Below are 14,319 nucleotides of genomic sequence, written 5' to 3' on the forward strand. Positions count from 1 at the left end.
AAGTATAGTGAAAATTCCTCAATTAGATCAATTTAACTAAACGGTGAAGCTGAAGCGGATTTGAAGAACACATATATATAGAAAGGGTTATTTAATAGCTTCATAGAATCTTTTACTCTATAATACTCTTTGAAACATGCACGGAATTGAAGTTGGTCAAATCCTAGGATAAGGAAGAATTTCAAATTTTCAAAAGTAGATACTGTACAGGACACAATCTTTGATTGTAACTCAATGAAAACATAACAGAACAAAGCTAAATGTGTTAGCTGTAGTTCAGATAGCTAACACATTTGAAAATTTAGATGAAATGGATCTTTTCTAGAATCATGTTCTTCTATCATGATTTACTCTAGAAGAAATGGAAAACCCCAAAACAGACAAAAGATTGAAGGTCGTCATCCTCCCCAGAGTATCATTCTCTGTTGATTTTATGTGTGTGTTGTACTGAGCTTCCTGGAAACTATAATTCTTAGGGTATTAATTGTTCAAACCCTAGAAACTGACAAAGCTCCCATGGAGGTTAGAATGTCTTGATGTTCTTGTCCACTTTTGGTAGCTCACAAAGCAAAACAACACGCTAATTTAATGTGTATCTGATCTTCACCATAATCTATAGGTTCTCAATGGTTTGTGTCATTCCTGAAATGAGGAAAGTCTCTGAAAGTCAGGACAGATTCAACATTTGTTGAGTGGCCCTAGAATTTTCCTTCATGCTTTCAAAGTTACCCTCAAATTACCAGTTTTTTTTTCGGGTTGCCATTAATAAAATTAAACATCTGTGGGTTTCTTGACTTTAACTTTCTAAACCTGTAGTTAAACTACAGTCCCGATACTCCAGACTTTTTCCCAGGTTAAAATGGGTACATTTTACTTGTTGGTTTCACAGATAGTTGGGAAACCAAACTTAAATCAAATTAGTGGAAGCAGAATTCTCCTTTGGTCCAGGCTGAGTGAGACACACGAGGGAAATGATTCATATAGAGAGGGTTTCGCATTATAGAAGGTAAAATATTGTAAATAATTATTTACAATGCTTAACGTCATTGTCATTTATATTTGTGTCTGTCTCTTCTTTCAGACTCTGAGCTCCTCAGGGGCTCTGTAGAAAAGATGTGACTTTAATAACCTTCCGGGGACAGATTTTGATAAAAGTGTGACAGAGAGGGTTTTAGCACAGATTAGTTACAGTTATTTGACTTCATTGAGAGACGAGCTGTTCTAGTTTAGCCAAGTTACTTAAAACACAGTATGTCACTTAGGCTAAGACTATCACTTCAGAAAGTTAGAATGCATTAAAACTACCATAGCAAGTAATTTAGTCTGCATATTAAGGAAGCACAGTTGGTGGTATGGTATTATATGGTCAGAAAAACTTTGAGAGCTGTATAGGAACTTGAAAATAGTCATTCAAAACTTCTCTACATTCTTCATTTGTACAGATATAAAAACTAAGCTCTAGAAAGAGTTATGATGTTGCTTTTCCATCATACAACTAGTTTGTACTCATGGTAGAACTAGAATTCTGGATCTTCTGGCTTGTAGACCAGGGTTGTGGTCAGTTAAGTTCCCTTCCTCTGCACATCCATTACCATTGCACTCCCAGGCACAAAAGTATGGGAGAGCACACCATGATTTTCAAGGAGTCATTGTATCTTGGTATCAAGCACCAGTAATTTTTACTGGACTTGAGTGTTGTGAACTTTATTGTGTGTCAGGGATTGTATTTCACTAGACATGCTCTCTTGTACTCTAAATGTTTTTTCTTCGAATTCAAAAACTAAATTTTAAATACAATAATGTGTAGACTAAGGAGGTATTGGAGTCATAAGGCAAGCATGATATTCAGAGGGAGCTCATTATTACCATCATAAAAAGCTGAGAGAGATCATTGCCACCAGACCTTCTTATAAGAAACGCCGAAGGGATTTCTTTGAGTGGAGGCAAAAGAACAGTAATTAACATCATAAAAACATAAAAAGATAGCATGAATCTCACTGGTAATGGTAAATATGTAGTCATAGTTAGATTCTGCATTACAACAATAGTGGTGCACACTTTACTTACAACTCTGGTTTAAAAGTTAAAAAAAAAGGTGGTAAAAATAACCATAACTATAGGCATTTGCAGTTTTGTAGTATAGAAAAAACATAAATTTTATCAGCAGTAACCTAAAATGTGAGGGGGAAGAGAAGTAAAAGTGTAAAATTTATGGATTCTATTGAAGTTATTATCTGTTTAAAACAGTATGTTATAAGTTTAAGATAGTCTGTGTAAGCCTCATAGTAACCACAAGGGAAAATCCTACAGTAATCCCACAAAAGAAGATGGTAAAGAAATTAAAACATACTGAGGTATCAAAACACAAAAAGCAGGATAAGAAAACAAGGAACATAGGATTCAGAAAACAATTAACCAAATGGCATTAGTAAGTCCTTACCTATCAATGATTACTTTAAATGTAAATGGATTAAATCCTCTAATCCAAGGACACAGAATGGCTAAAGGGAGAACAAAACAAGATTCAGTGATATGCTGCCCAGGAGAAGCTCAGGTTAGCTGTGAAGATAACACATAGAGAGTGAAGGGGGTAGAAAAAGACATTTCAAAAATAGTAACTGAAAAAAGCAGGAGTAGCTCCACTTGTATCAGACAAAATGGACTTTAAGGTAGAAATGGTAAAGAAAAAAAAGACAAAGGAGGTCATTATATAATGATAACGGGGTCAGTCCATCAAGAAGATACAACAATTGTAAATATTTATATGCCCAACATGGGAGCACCCAAGTATATAAAAGCAGAAACAGCTAATAGGAGAAATAAACAGTAATACAGTAATAGTTGAGGACTTCAGTACTCCACTCTCAACAATGAACAGATCATTCAGATGGAGAATCAATAAGGAAACAGCACATTTGAACAACACTACACACCAAATGGACCTAACAGGCAAATACAGAACATTCTAACCAACAACAGCAGAATACCCATTCTTCTCAAGCACACATCAGACATTTTCTAGGGTAGACCATACGTTAGGCCACAAAAAAAAGCCTTAGCAAATTCAAGAAGATTGAAATCATACCAGGTATCTTCTGTGATCACAGTGGTGTGAATCTAGAAATTAGTGAGGGAAACTGGAAAATACACAGACACATGGAAATACTCTCCTGAACAACCAGTGGATCAAAGAAGAAACTAAGGAGGAAATAAAAAGTCTCTCTTAAGACAAGTGAATATGGAAACACAATGTACCAGAATTAATAGGATGCAGCAAAAGGAGCTCTTAGAGGGAAATTCATAGCAGTAAACACCAAATTAAGAAGCAACAAAAATCCCAAATAAACAACACCTTAAGGATCCTACACCTTAAGGAACTAGAAAAAGAACAACAAACTGAGCCCAAAGTTAACAGAAGGGAAAGAGTAGTAAAGATTAGAGCAGAAGTAAATAGAGAACATAAAACAATAGAACATATTAATGAAACTAAGAGTTGGTTCTTTGAAAAGGTAAACAAAATTGAGAAAACCTTTTCTAGACTAACAAAGGTAGAATGAGAGCATCCAAATCAACAAAATTATAAATGGAAAGGAAAACATTACAACTGATACCACAGAAATACAAAGGATCCGAAGAGGCTACCATGAACAATTAAATGCCAACCAACTGGACAATCTAGAAGAAATAGAGTAATTCTTAGAAATCTACAACTTACCAAGACTGAATCAGGAAGAAATAGGAAGTCTGAATAGACCAATGACTAGTAAGGATGTTGAATTAATAATCAGAAGTCTCTCAATATAAAAAGCCCAGGACCAGATGGTTTCACTGGTGAATTTTACCGAACATTTAAAGAACAATTAATACCAACCCTTCTCAAACTGTTCCAAAAAATCAAAGAGGAAGGACATTCCCCAAACTCATTTTACAAGGCCAAAATTATCCTTACACCAAAAGCAGAAAAGGACACTACTAGAAAAGAAAACTACCCAATATCCCTAATTAATATAAATGTAAAAATTCTCAATACAATACTGCTAAACCAAATTCAGCGGCACATTAAAAGAATTATTTACCACGATTAAGTGCGATTTATCACAGTGATGCAAGGATGGTTCAACATATGCAAATTAATCAGTGTGATATGTTACATTAATAGAATAAAACAAAATAGTCATATGATTCCAGTAGACACAGAAAAAGCATCTGAAAAAATTCAGCATCCATTCATGATAAAGAATTTTAACATAATAGGAGTAGAAGGAACATAACTCAATGTAATAAAGGCTACAAGACTACAGCTAACAATATACTAAATGGTAAAAGGTTGAAGTCTTTTTCTCTAAGATCAAAACAAGACAAGGGTGCCCATTCTCACTGCTCTTATTCAACAGAGTATTGGAAGTCCTAGTTAGATCAATAGCATCAAAAACAGTAAAATACTTAGGAATAAATTTAACCAAGGAGGTAAAAGGTCTCTACTCTGAAAACTACAAGACACTGATGAAAGAAGTTGAAGAAGACACAAATAAATAGAAAAGTGTTCCATGGATTGGAAGAATTAATATTGTTAAAGTGCCGATACTACCAAAACCATCTATGGATTCAGTGCAGTCCTGTCAAGATTCTAATGGTGTTTTTTTACGGAAGTAGAAGAACTGGTAAGGAACCACAAAGGACCTGATTAGCCATGGAAATCATGAGAAAGATGAACAAAGCAGAAGACATCACACTTCCTGATTTCAAGTTATACTGTAAAGCTGTAGTCACGGTTATAGTGTGGTACTGGAATAAAAACCAGTAGACCAATAGAATAAAATTGAGGGCCCAGACACAAATCCAAGTGTATGTGGTTAACCGATACTTGACAAGGGAGCCAAGAACACTCAATGGAGAAAAGATGCTCTCTTCAATAAATGTGCTGGGATAACTGAATATTCACATGGAAAAGAATGAAACTAGACCTTTATCTTATATCACTTACAGAAATGAACTGAAAATGGGTTAAATACATAAATGTAATACTTGAAACCATAAAAGTTCTAGAATAAAACCTAGGAACAAAGCTCCTTGATGTGGGTCTTGGTAACGATGTTTTGGATATGATGCCTAAAGCACAAGCAGCAAAATAAAGAGTAAGTGGGACCACATCAAACTAAAAAGTTTCTGTACAGCAAAAGAAACCATCAGTAAAGTGAAAAGATAGCCTATGGAATGCAAAAAAAAAAAAAGTTTGCAATCAGTGTATCTGATAAAATGTTAATATCCAAGATAAATAGAGAACTCCTAACTGAATGGCAAAATGATAAATAAGTAAATAAATCTAAAAAAAAATTTAAAAAGTGGGTAACGGACCTGAATAGACTTTTCTCCAAAGAAGATAGTCAGAAGGCTGACAGTTACGTGAAAAGATGCTCAACATCGCTAGTCATTAGGATATGCAAAGTAGAACCACAGTGAACTATGCCTGTGGGACAACAAATGCTGGTATGGATGTGGAGAAAAGGCAGACTTTGTGCACTGTTGGTGGGACTGTTAATGGTACAACTGCTATGGAAAACAGTAAGGAGGATCCTCAGAAAATTAAGAATAGAGCTGCCATACGATCCAGCAGTTCTGCTTCTGCGTCCATCTCCAAAGGAAATGAAAATACTAACTCAAAAAGATAGCCACACCCCCATGTCCACAGCAGAAGTATCTTCAGTAGCCAAGAGATGAGAACAACCTAAGTGTCCATTGATGGACAGATGGGTAAAAACATTATGGAATATTATTCAGACATAAACGATGGGGAAATCCTACCATTTGTGGCAACGTGCACAGACCTTGAAGGCATTTTTTTGCTAAGTGAGACAAGTCTGAGAAAGACAAATACCATATGATCTTACTTATGTGTGGAATCCAAAAGGAAGAAAAAACAAAAACAGATGCATAGAACAAGAGGTCAGACTAGTGTTTATCAGAAGAGGGGAGTGGGGGACAGGGAGCGTTGGGGGGAGGGGGTCAAAAGGCACACACTTCCAGCTGTGAGATAAATACACAACAGCGATGAGAAGGCCGCCGTGGGGACTACAGCTCGCGCTGCCGTGTGATGTGCAGGACGGTTGTGAAGAGTAGGTCCTGAGAGCTCTCATCACAGGTAGCACTGTTTTCTTTTTTCCTTTCTTTCCCTTTTGTTGTATCTTTATGAGAGGATGGGTGTTAGCCGAGCCCACCGCAGTGACCACGTCACAATACGCGTCAGACCATCCCGCCGTCTGCCTTCCTCTGTGGCGATGTGTGCCTTTTACTTCTCAGCTTCTCAATAAAGCTAGGGGGGAAGAAAAAAGGAAAAGCGATTCTGGTCTATAGTTTCTTCTCAGTTTTCAACTCAGAGATACATCTATTTTTTTAGAAGTCACTGTTTTTCCCCATACGTGACGACGTGTATGTGTGTGTATAAGTGTAATGTCCCCATTTTTTCATTTTGTGTAGCACAGATGTTTGAAATACCTTTTCTTTGAAAGGGAGCCGGGCTTTGGTTATCTTTTATTTAATTTATTTTTTTATTAAGTTTATTTTGAGAGAGCGAGCCCAAGTGGGGAAGGGCAAAGAGAGGGAGAGAGAGAATCCCAAGCAGACTCTGCACCATCCGTGCAGTGTCCAATGCTGGGGCTCGATCCCGTGAATTATGAGATCACGCACTGAGCCAAAATCACGACTCGGACGCTTAACCGGCTGAGCCACCCAGGCACCGGTTATCTTTTATTTTAAACCTCAGGGGTGTAATGATTGATCTTCCAAGTTTATCTTCATGTTTTAATTATATTGATATTAGAGCATTTATCTTGCTTTTTAAAACACATTCGTCTCACCTCAAATATCAAGTTCATTTTATATGGTGTGCATTATCTATAATAATGTTATGTTTGTCATCATGTTGCAGTATTTGCATTCTCTTACTGTTTATAACGTGTGAAAGCTCTTCTAAGGCTTAAATGGATTTCCTGAAATACTGTAGCAAGATAAAACTTTTTCTCCTGTTACTACAGGAGGAATTTTAGGAGTTTTAAGCACATGTCCAGTTTGTTTTTGAGACACGTTAATCAACTAGAATTTATTCGTGCCTTTCTTTGAGAAGAGTAGTTTACTTAACATATGTATATATGTATATATGTGTGTATATATAGGAAATTTATGTATGTTTAATTCTCCCTTAATTTTTTTTTTTTCGAAGATTGAGACCTTATAATTAGTCTAACTTTGTAACAGGAGTTTATGTTTGTAAAATTATAGGTGAAAAAGCATCTAACAAATGAGGCCTATAATTTTACTGCCTTAATAGCTCACAGTAGGGAGCCCCCTCCCCCCACACACTTGCAAAGGACTCAGGATCATTTAGGGGTCTGTTTCTCAATACATGTGCCTGGACACCACCCCAGAGGTTGTCATTCCGTGCGTGTTGGGGAAATGACTAAGGCAAAGAGTTGTATAGACTGGATTGTTCCTTGCAGCACTGTGACGGTATACAGTTAGGGCAATAGAGATACTCACCAAAAGTGTGTGATATGCACTGGACACATTGACCCAGCTGAGTTCCTTGCAGAGGATGATGAGGATGTCCTAGGTACTGACCTGGAAAGGTGGCAAATATGGAGTTGAAGTATAACCAGAACAGGGTGTATGGCCGATCCCACTTGCGTTTGTATATAACAGACCCTTTTGTTAGAACACACACTGTTAATTATGATTATCTCTGAGAGCGGATTCTTTCACTTTTCTCTTAACGAGCTTCCTAATTACCGGAGAGGGGGCCAGAGGACTTGCAGAGTACACAGGAGCGCATCCGCGAGGGGTTGGATACAGGACTCTGCTCATGGAGTCGCAGGCAGGTCGGGAAGGAATGATGGCAGACCAGGAGGCAGCACTGGGCCAGGGCTCAGGGCGAGGGCTCCTCGTCAGAGAAGCACCAATCCCTAGGAGTGAGGGTGCCAGCTTCAGGGGACTCACTCTTGACGGTAGGCTCATTGTCATGGAAAAGAAATGAGGCACTAAACATTGTGTGAACTCGTTTACGGTGGAGGACATAGGTTCCAGAAGCCCCAGGAGAGGGTTGGGTGGGGAACCACGGGGGGCTGAGGGGTTCCTGCAGAGGTAGGTGGCTGGGGTGGGGCTTGTACGATCTTGGTTTGGATTTGTGTGTGTGCTTCTTTCCTTCAGTCCCTGGTTTTCTCGACACTGCGGGCGGGAGCATTAATTTCTTTGGTCACGATCCCTGTCCTCCTTGGCAGGTGACTGTCACGGGCTCGGGGCTATGTCCGTGACCACGGCACAGGTCCTGGGCTTCCGCTGCAGCCAGTGGAGGGGGGGAAAGAGACCGGGAGAGTGAGCCAGAGGGACTGGAGGGAGGGTGGGCGGCCGGGTGGAGCCGCCAGCGCAAGCGGGCGGAAGGCACCCCGAGCGGTGCTGATCCAGAACTCGGTAGCAAGCCACGGAAGGCCTGTGAGCACGTCGTGTTCTTCAGTAACAGGGTCTTTCTGTTGGGGACCGGAGAAGGTTGAGCAGAACCGCGATTTGATGGAGGCGTCGTCGCGGCATATGTCTCCGTGGGATTCGGTCTGTGGGTCCTGGGGGAGGCGACTCCAGCTGTTTTGAGCGGGAGCTGAGTCCCCAGGACAAAGCCGGGGAGCGTGGAACAGCGTTGCAGCTTCCAGAGAGAGAGAGTGACTCTGAATGGCACTGATACGGCTCTGCTGGTCCCAAACACTCGTGAACTGGGACAAGTTTGGGCATAACGGTTTGTGCTCTGTCGATTAAACACAGGTCACAGGGAGGGTGCCGAGTTCTCTTTGAAAACCAGGTGGGCTTCTGGCGCAGGCATCAGGAGGTACAGGCCCCTTTCCTGAGTCTGATATGGGAGTGACGTGACTTGCTGAGCCTCTGAATCCTCCCCAGCTTTGCTTTTTCCTCCGCTGTCTGAGATTGGCGGCAGCGGGAATGAAGAAGGGGAAATAGGTCTCTGAGGCCGTGGGGACGTAGGGCCCCCAGGACGGCAAAGGACCGAACGAGACCGGGGAGGGAGTTCTCAAAAATTCTGAACTCCTGGCCCCATGTGACTGGGGGGATTGTCGTTCACGTGCAACAAGGAGAGTTGAGAGGGAGAAGTAGGTTTTAGGGCAGAGAACCGAGCTGTGGTCTGAGTGTCCAGGAAAGCCACGGTGTCCTGAGAGGTGCCTGCCAAGAATCCTCACACGGGAGTTAGTGGCCCAGGATCCTGACCGGCAGCCGTGTGGCCATGGGGCAGGAGGGGGCGCCTGGGCAGAGCGACGGTGAGGTCTCCCTCTTAACGTTCCAGGTAAATAGGAAGCGATCGAAAAGGCTCAAATGCGTGTTTGTCCTGAATTGCGTACTTAGCTCAATGGCTTGATCAAGACCTAAGTTTCACAGTCAACCTAAGGGGGTTCTTTATTTATTGAAAGTCGGTAAAACCTGGAATACTTCAGTTACCAGTTTTCCTATTCACAGATAACCCTTTAATAGCATTTCTATAAAAATAGACTTTTTTTTTTAGAACAGAAGATCATGTTAGAGTCATTTGTGTTTTGAGTTTATTGTCGTCCTTGGGGTACAGTCTTTATACTGAACAAATAAGGGATTCAGAGTCCTGGTTAACCTACAGTTTGGATACGGTTATTTTGATTCCATGCCAGCAAATGTAGGAATGCATTAAAAATTGGCTCTAGAACCAGAGGAAGGAACTGCAATGTACGTATATCCCTTGTGTTGGAAAATACCTGTCTTACGTTAACTTTATAAGTGTTTCCCAGTTTTTTAAAATAGCCAGTTTCTAACACAATTAAAATAGCATTTAGCTGCAACACTGGAAATCTAGATCTTAACTCCTCCAAATTTTCATCTTTTGGGGAAAACAGATGCCTTTTGACATTTAACTTTTTTAGTAGCATTAACAGTGAATTATTCCTGATTTTCTTTTGGTTTGTAGGTCTTATCCAGCCCATTCCAAGAAACCAGTTTTTTCAAAGTTATTTTAATAACAATTTTGTAAACGAAGCAGACAGACCGTACAAGTGTTTTTACTGTCATCGTGCATATAAAAAGTCTTGCCACCTTAAACAGCACATCAGGTAAGGTGATGTCCACCCAGAAATGGGAGATGTAGCTTAATTGCAGTGATTCGGTGAGCGGGTAGCTTGTAGAAATAGTAAGGACGGGTAGTGTTTGTTTTTGGGATTCGAAAATGTCACATTTGACCCCACAGTATTTATTGGTGACTGATATATATATATTTTTATGTTTATTTATTTTTGAGAGAGAGTGTCAGCATGAGTAGGGGAGAGAGAGAGAGGGAGACACAAAATCCGAAGCAGGCTCCAGGCTCTGAGTTGTCAGTGCAGAGTCCGATGCGGGGCTCGAACTCACAAACCGTGAGATCATGACCTGAACTGAAGGCTGACCGACGCTTAACCAACTGAGCCACCCAGGCACCCCCGGTGACTGATATGTTCATTCATTAGTGTTTTGACTAGACTATTCTACCCAGAAATTGTCACCGCATTTTATTTGCACTATTATATGTCAGCATTTGCAATTTCTAGGACGTGTCAAACAAGTACTGGGTTTGTTGAGTTACAGTGAGGTACTGTAACGGTTTTCCAGATTCATTCATCAGAATTTAGATGAATGCTTGGTGCTAGCAACAGTGAAAAGAAAGCAGAGACTTGGTCGCGAGAGATGGTGAAATGTCATGAAAACGTTGAGAACTTCGAGGCGGACTTGCCATAGACCTTTGTCTCCGCCGTGCGCCGCTGTGTGGCTCAGGCAAGTCCCTCGAGCTCTGAATCTCCAGCGCTCTCGCTGGTAGAATGTCCAGAAGGGTGTCCCCACTGCCGAGCCTTCCGCCGCCGTGGCGCTCAATGAAACGGTGGACACGTGTGCTCTAGTCTAACGTACAAAGCATTGTAACGTTGTAAGACGCTCATTCACTAACATATTTATTCTTTTTAGATCACATACAGGTGAAAAGCCTTTTAAATGTTCTCAGTGTGGAAGAGGCTTTGTTTCTGCGGGAGTGCTCAAAGCACACGTCCGCACGCACACTGGAGTCAAGTCTTTCAAGTGTCTGATATGTAACGGGGCTTTCACTACTGGCGGTAGCCTACGGCGACACATGGGTATCCACAATGACCTTCGTCCCTATATGTGTCCCTATTGCCAGAAAACGTTTAAGACCTCGCTAAATTGCAAAAAGCACATGAAAACCCATAGGTAGGTGTAATTCTGATGGTCCTTTTTTAGTTATCTGTAATTCCCAGATGGGGGTGCAGAGTGGTTTTGAGAAATAATGGTCTTTGTTTCCTGTTTTATTACTTCTAGCTGAGGTGTATGGACTAGATAAACTTTTATGTCATCGTCTAAGAGCCACACGCTCAAAACATTCACTCTTTTGTTTTTAATGTAATATCGAAGTGGCGTCTGTTGGGCTAAAGGCTCTGTAAATTCTCTCCGAACAGTCAGCAGTCGCCCAAGTGCGGGGTAGACTGCCTGGTACAATCAGGTGGTGAAGAGGGCAAAAAAGACAGTGGTAGCCACTCGCCCTGTGATTTCCCGGCACATCATTAGTGTCTCCGAACGCTCATCGCTCTGTGTTGTTGACTTGAAAAGAACGTGTGTTTTAGCGATCACACAAACCCGTCATTAAAGCTCGCTGACGTTTGTATCTGATTCGAGGACTCTCTCATCTCCAGATGGAGGTGACCCAAGAAGCCCTCGCACCGGTGCATTTCTGGCTGTGTCTGGAGCTCATTCACTGGGATTTCTGTGAAGGCACAGTATTCTGTGTTGTACTGGGAAGGCTGCACAAGGTCACCACATCCCGGGATACTGTGACAGGAAGAGTCGCTAGGTCTGCCGTAAGAGAACATGAAAGCGTCTGCTCCCGAGTATTTCCTCTTCAGGCAGTATTTTAACCCAGATATCTCTGCCTGATACTATCAACAAGGCCAAACCCCACGTGTTAGGACAAGCTACTCGGGAGAGGTAGTTGTTTGGTATTAGCCCTCTGGATGCCTCAGCACGTAGGACAAGGAAGAATGGTGTTTGATTTTGGCCCAGTTATCACTTAGCTGCGAGGTTTCACTGCTTCTTGAGACCATCCTAGGGCACGTGATGGTGCTGGTGTCGACCAATCTTCTGTCCAGTTTATATTTTCCTCCTTTTAGGGAGTAAATGATGTGCTTTGTGTGCGTTTGGACTGGGGGACTGGTGGCCACGGAGGTTCAGGGCTCTGTGCTCCCTGGCTGCTGTGCGGGCGTGCCTAGGAGCAGCGTGTGCTAACAGGGTAGAGCTTGGGTTCGACCTGGCCTGGGGGCAGGCGGATAATGCTTTTTCTCCGTCAAGAACTCAGGCCTTTTCAAGTCTGTGCACTCGCCACAGTAGCGTGGGGGTCCACATCCGAGGCCTTGTTTATGGACTCGACGGCCAGTAGTAGAATTTCTGGGAAGTAGGTCAGCTGGTTTTAGCTGGGTCACTTCTCTTAGGTGGAGTGTCGTATCGGCCACTGCTTGTCACGGGTTATGCTGTAGGACACCTGCCACAGTTACTTGAGATGAATGTGTGACTTTGAGGTGACAGCCTGGAGACTGGTAGGTCTGTGGTGGGGCAGAGCTGGGTGTCGTCTTACAGATTGGATGTGTCTGAACCCACCTGCAGGCAGCCCGTAGCTCCGGTGTTTCATCCCTTTGTTTGAAGTGATGGGAATTCCTAAAATGCCATACACAGTTATTTTAAAAGTAAGTGTAAAAGGCAAAAGTATAGAAAGTAGCAAAGGTGCAGAAGTTACATACAAGATGCACTTCCGTCCTCTGGGGAGTGACGGCAGAGCCATACGTGACTGTCACGGGCTCCCCACAGTCCCCGGCGTTGTAAAGCTGTGACCGTGCATATTTCATACTTATCTGTCTTATTACATTTTGTTTCCCCTTCTCAGTGAAAGTAGTTTAGAAGTGACTGGTTTTGATATTAGAAAATGAAGCAGGTAGAGTTTGTTTGGAGCTAAGAATGGAATTCCCAGGAGGCGGATTCATGCGATTCTGGAACCAGGCAGATGGTGGAGTGTATGTGGGTGTGACCCTGGCATCTTAGAGGGGAGCAGGCTGTTCTTGTCCTAGATGTTGTCCACCTGTTAGCCAGGTAATCGTTTCAGCTGGGATTTTACGTTCTTTGATCCACTCACTGAATGCCTCATTCATTTCTATCTTTGAAAGCAAATTGTTGACCTTGGTGGAAACGTACCGGGTATACTTACAGTACGTAAAAGCAGTACTAACGTGAATACGGGTTCTGCAGAAATACGGAGCAGCCACGTACATACCTCATGGTCCGTGCCGTGTCACGCATGGGTCCCTGGAAGATGTCTGTGTCCCCAGACTGTGGGGCCAGCAGACCACGGCACTCGGGCCCTCTTCTGCACCCCGCATTTGTTTATGATACTGAAATCTGTCCGTAAAGGTGCTATCTTGTTTCGTTCGGTTCTTTTTCTGAATACTTGAACTCCTTGCAGAGTCTGCACTAGGACAGTTTTACTGTGGAACGTATGGTATCTTTTAAACTCTTTTTTAAGACGTTACCTATTCTGGTGCGTGTTCTGCTCTCTCCTCTTTGCTGCCTTCATATCCCTATAATCTGTGAAAGCACTTAGAGTCCGGAGAACGTGATTTTTTTCCTCCGGAACTCTTACTAGTGTTTAATTTGAGCTGGATTGCCGCCATGGCTTCAAGGTGAAGTCGTTCTTTTAAATGTTGTTAGTAAGTGACCGACCGCACAGCGGTCCTTCGCGCCAGCGGTTCTCGGCGGCCCCTGACCGCGCGGCCTCTCGTTGCTGTTCTGAAGGTACGAGCTCGCCCAGCAGCTCCAGCAGCACCAGCAGCATCAGCCAGCCGCCCCCCTGGACGACGGCACCGGGGACCAGCAGAGCGTGCACGCCCCGACGCACGTGCAGGTGGACATCGAGAGTGAGGAGCTGCGGCGGGCGGCCGCGGACACCGCCAACCCCGAGGCCATGCTAGACCTGGAGCCACAGCAGGTCGTGCGCACGGAGGACGCGGGGCTCGGCCAGCCGTTGACACACCAGCCTCTGGAAGCGGACGAAGGCAAATATTCCAGAAGTCCTAACGTTTACAGTCACCCGTACGGTTTTTGCAGCCGTTCACACTCTCTCCAGTCTGGGTTGGGGTCTCTGATCTCTGAGTTTTCGGATCCCAGTTTGTGCCGTGTGCGAGCCTGAGAGGGTCTGCTGGGATCCCGAATTCCAGAGATAGGACC

At 42.8% G+C, this 14,319-nt stretch overlaps 1 protein-coding gene across 12 annotated transcripts in view; it reads left to right on the forward strand.

Annotated features, from left to right (window-relative positions):
* ZNF236 (zinc finger protein 236) overlaps positions 1–14,319 on the forward strand; it is a 109,120-nt gene that overhangs the window by 52,095 nt on the left and 42,706 nt on the right. For 11 of the 12 annotated variants that reach the window (XR_015242668.1, XM_086683252.1, XM_086683242.1 and 8 more), the window contains 3 exons: positions 9,983–10,124; positions 11,005–11,265; positions 13,888–14,147. Coding sequence is in view for 11 of the 12 variants with exons in the window: in XM_086683252.1 (XP_086539378.1) it covers positions 9,983–10,124; positions 11,005–11,265; positions 13,888–14,147 (663 nt within the window). In the remaining variant the exon portion in view is untranslated. The remainder of the gene's footprint in view (positions 1–9,982; positions 10,125–11,004; positions 11,266–13,887; positions 14,148–14,319) is intronic. The other variant, XM_086683248.1, reaches the window with a different exon arrangement.

This window comes from Puma concolor, chromosome D3 (assembly GCF_028749965.1).
Source record: "Puma concolor isolate L17-30 chromosome D3, mPumCon1.1.hap2, whole genome shotgun sequence".
Lineage (NCBI taxonomy): Eukaryota > Metazoa > Chordata > Mammalia > Carnivora > Felidae > Puma > Puma concolor.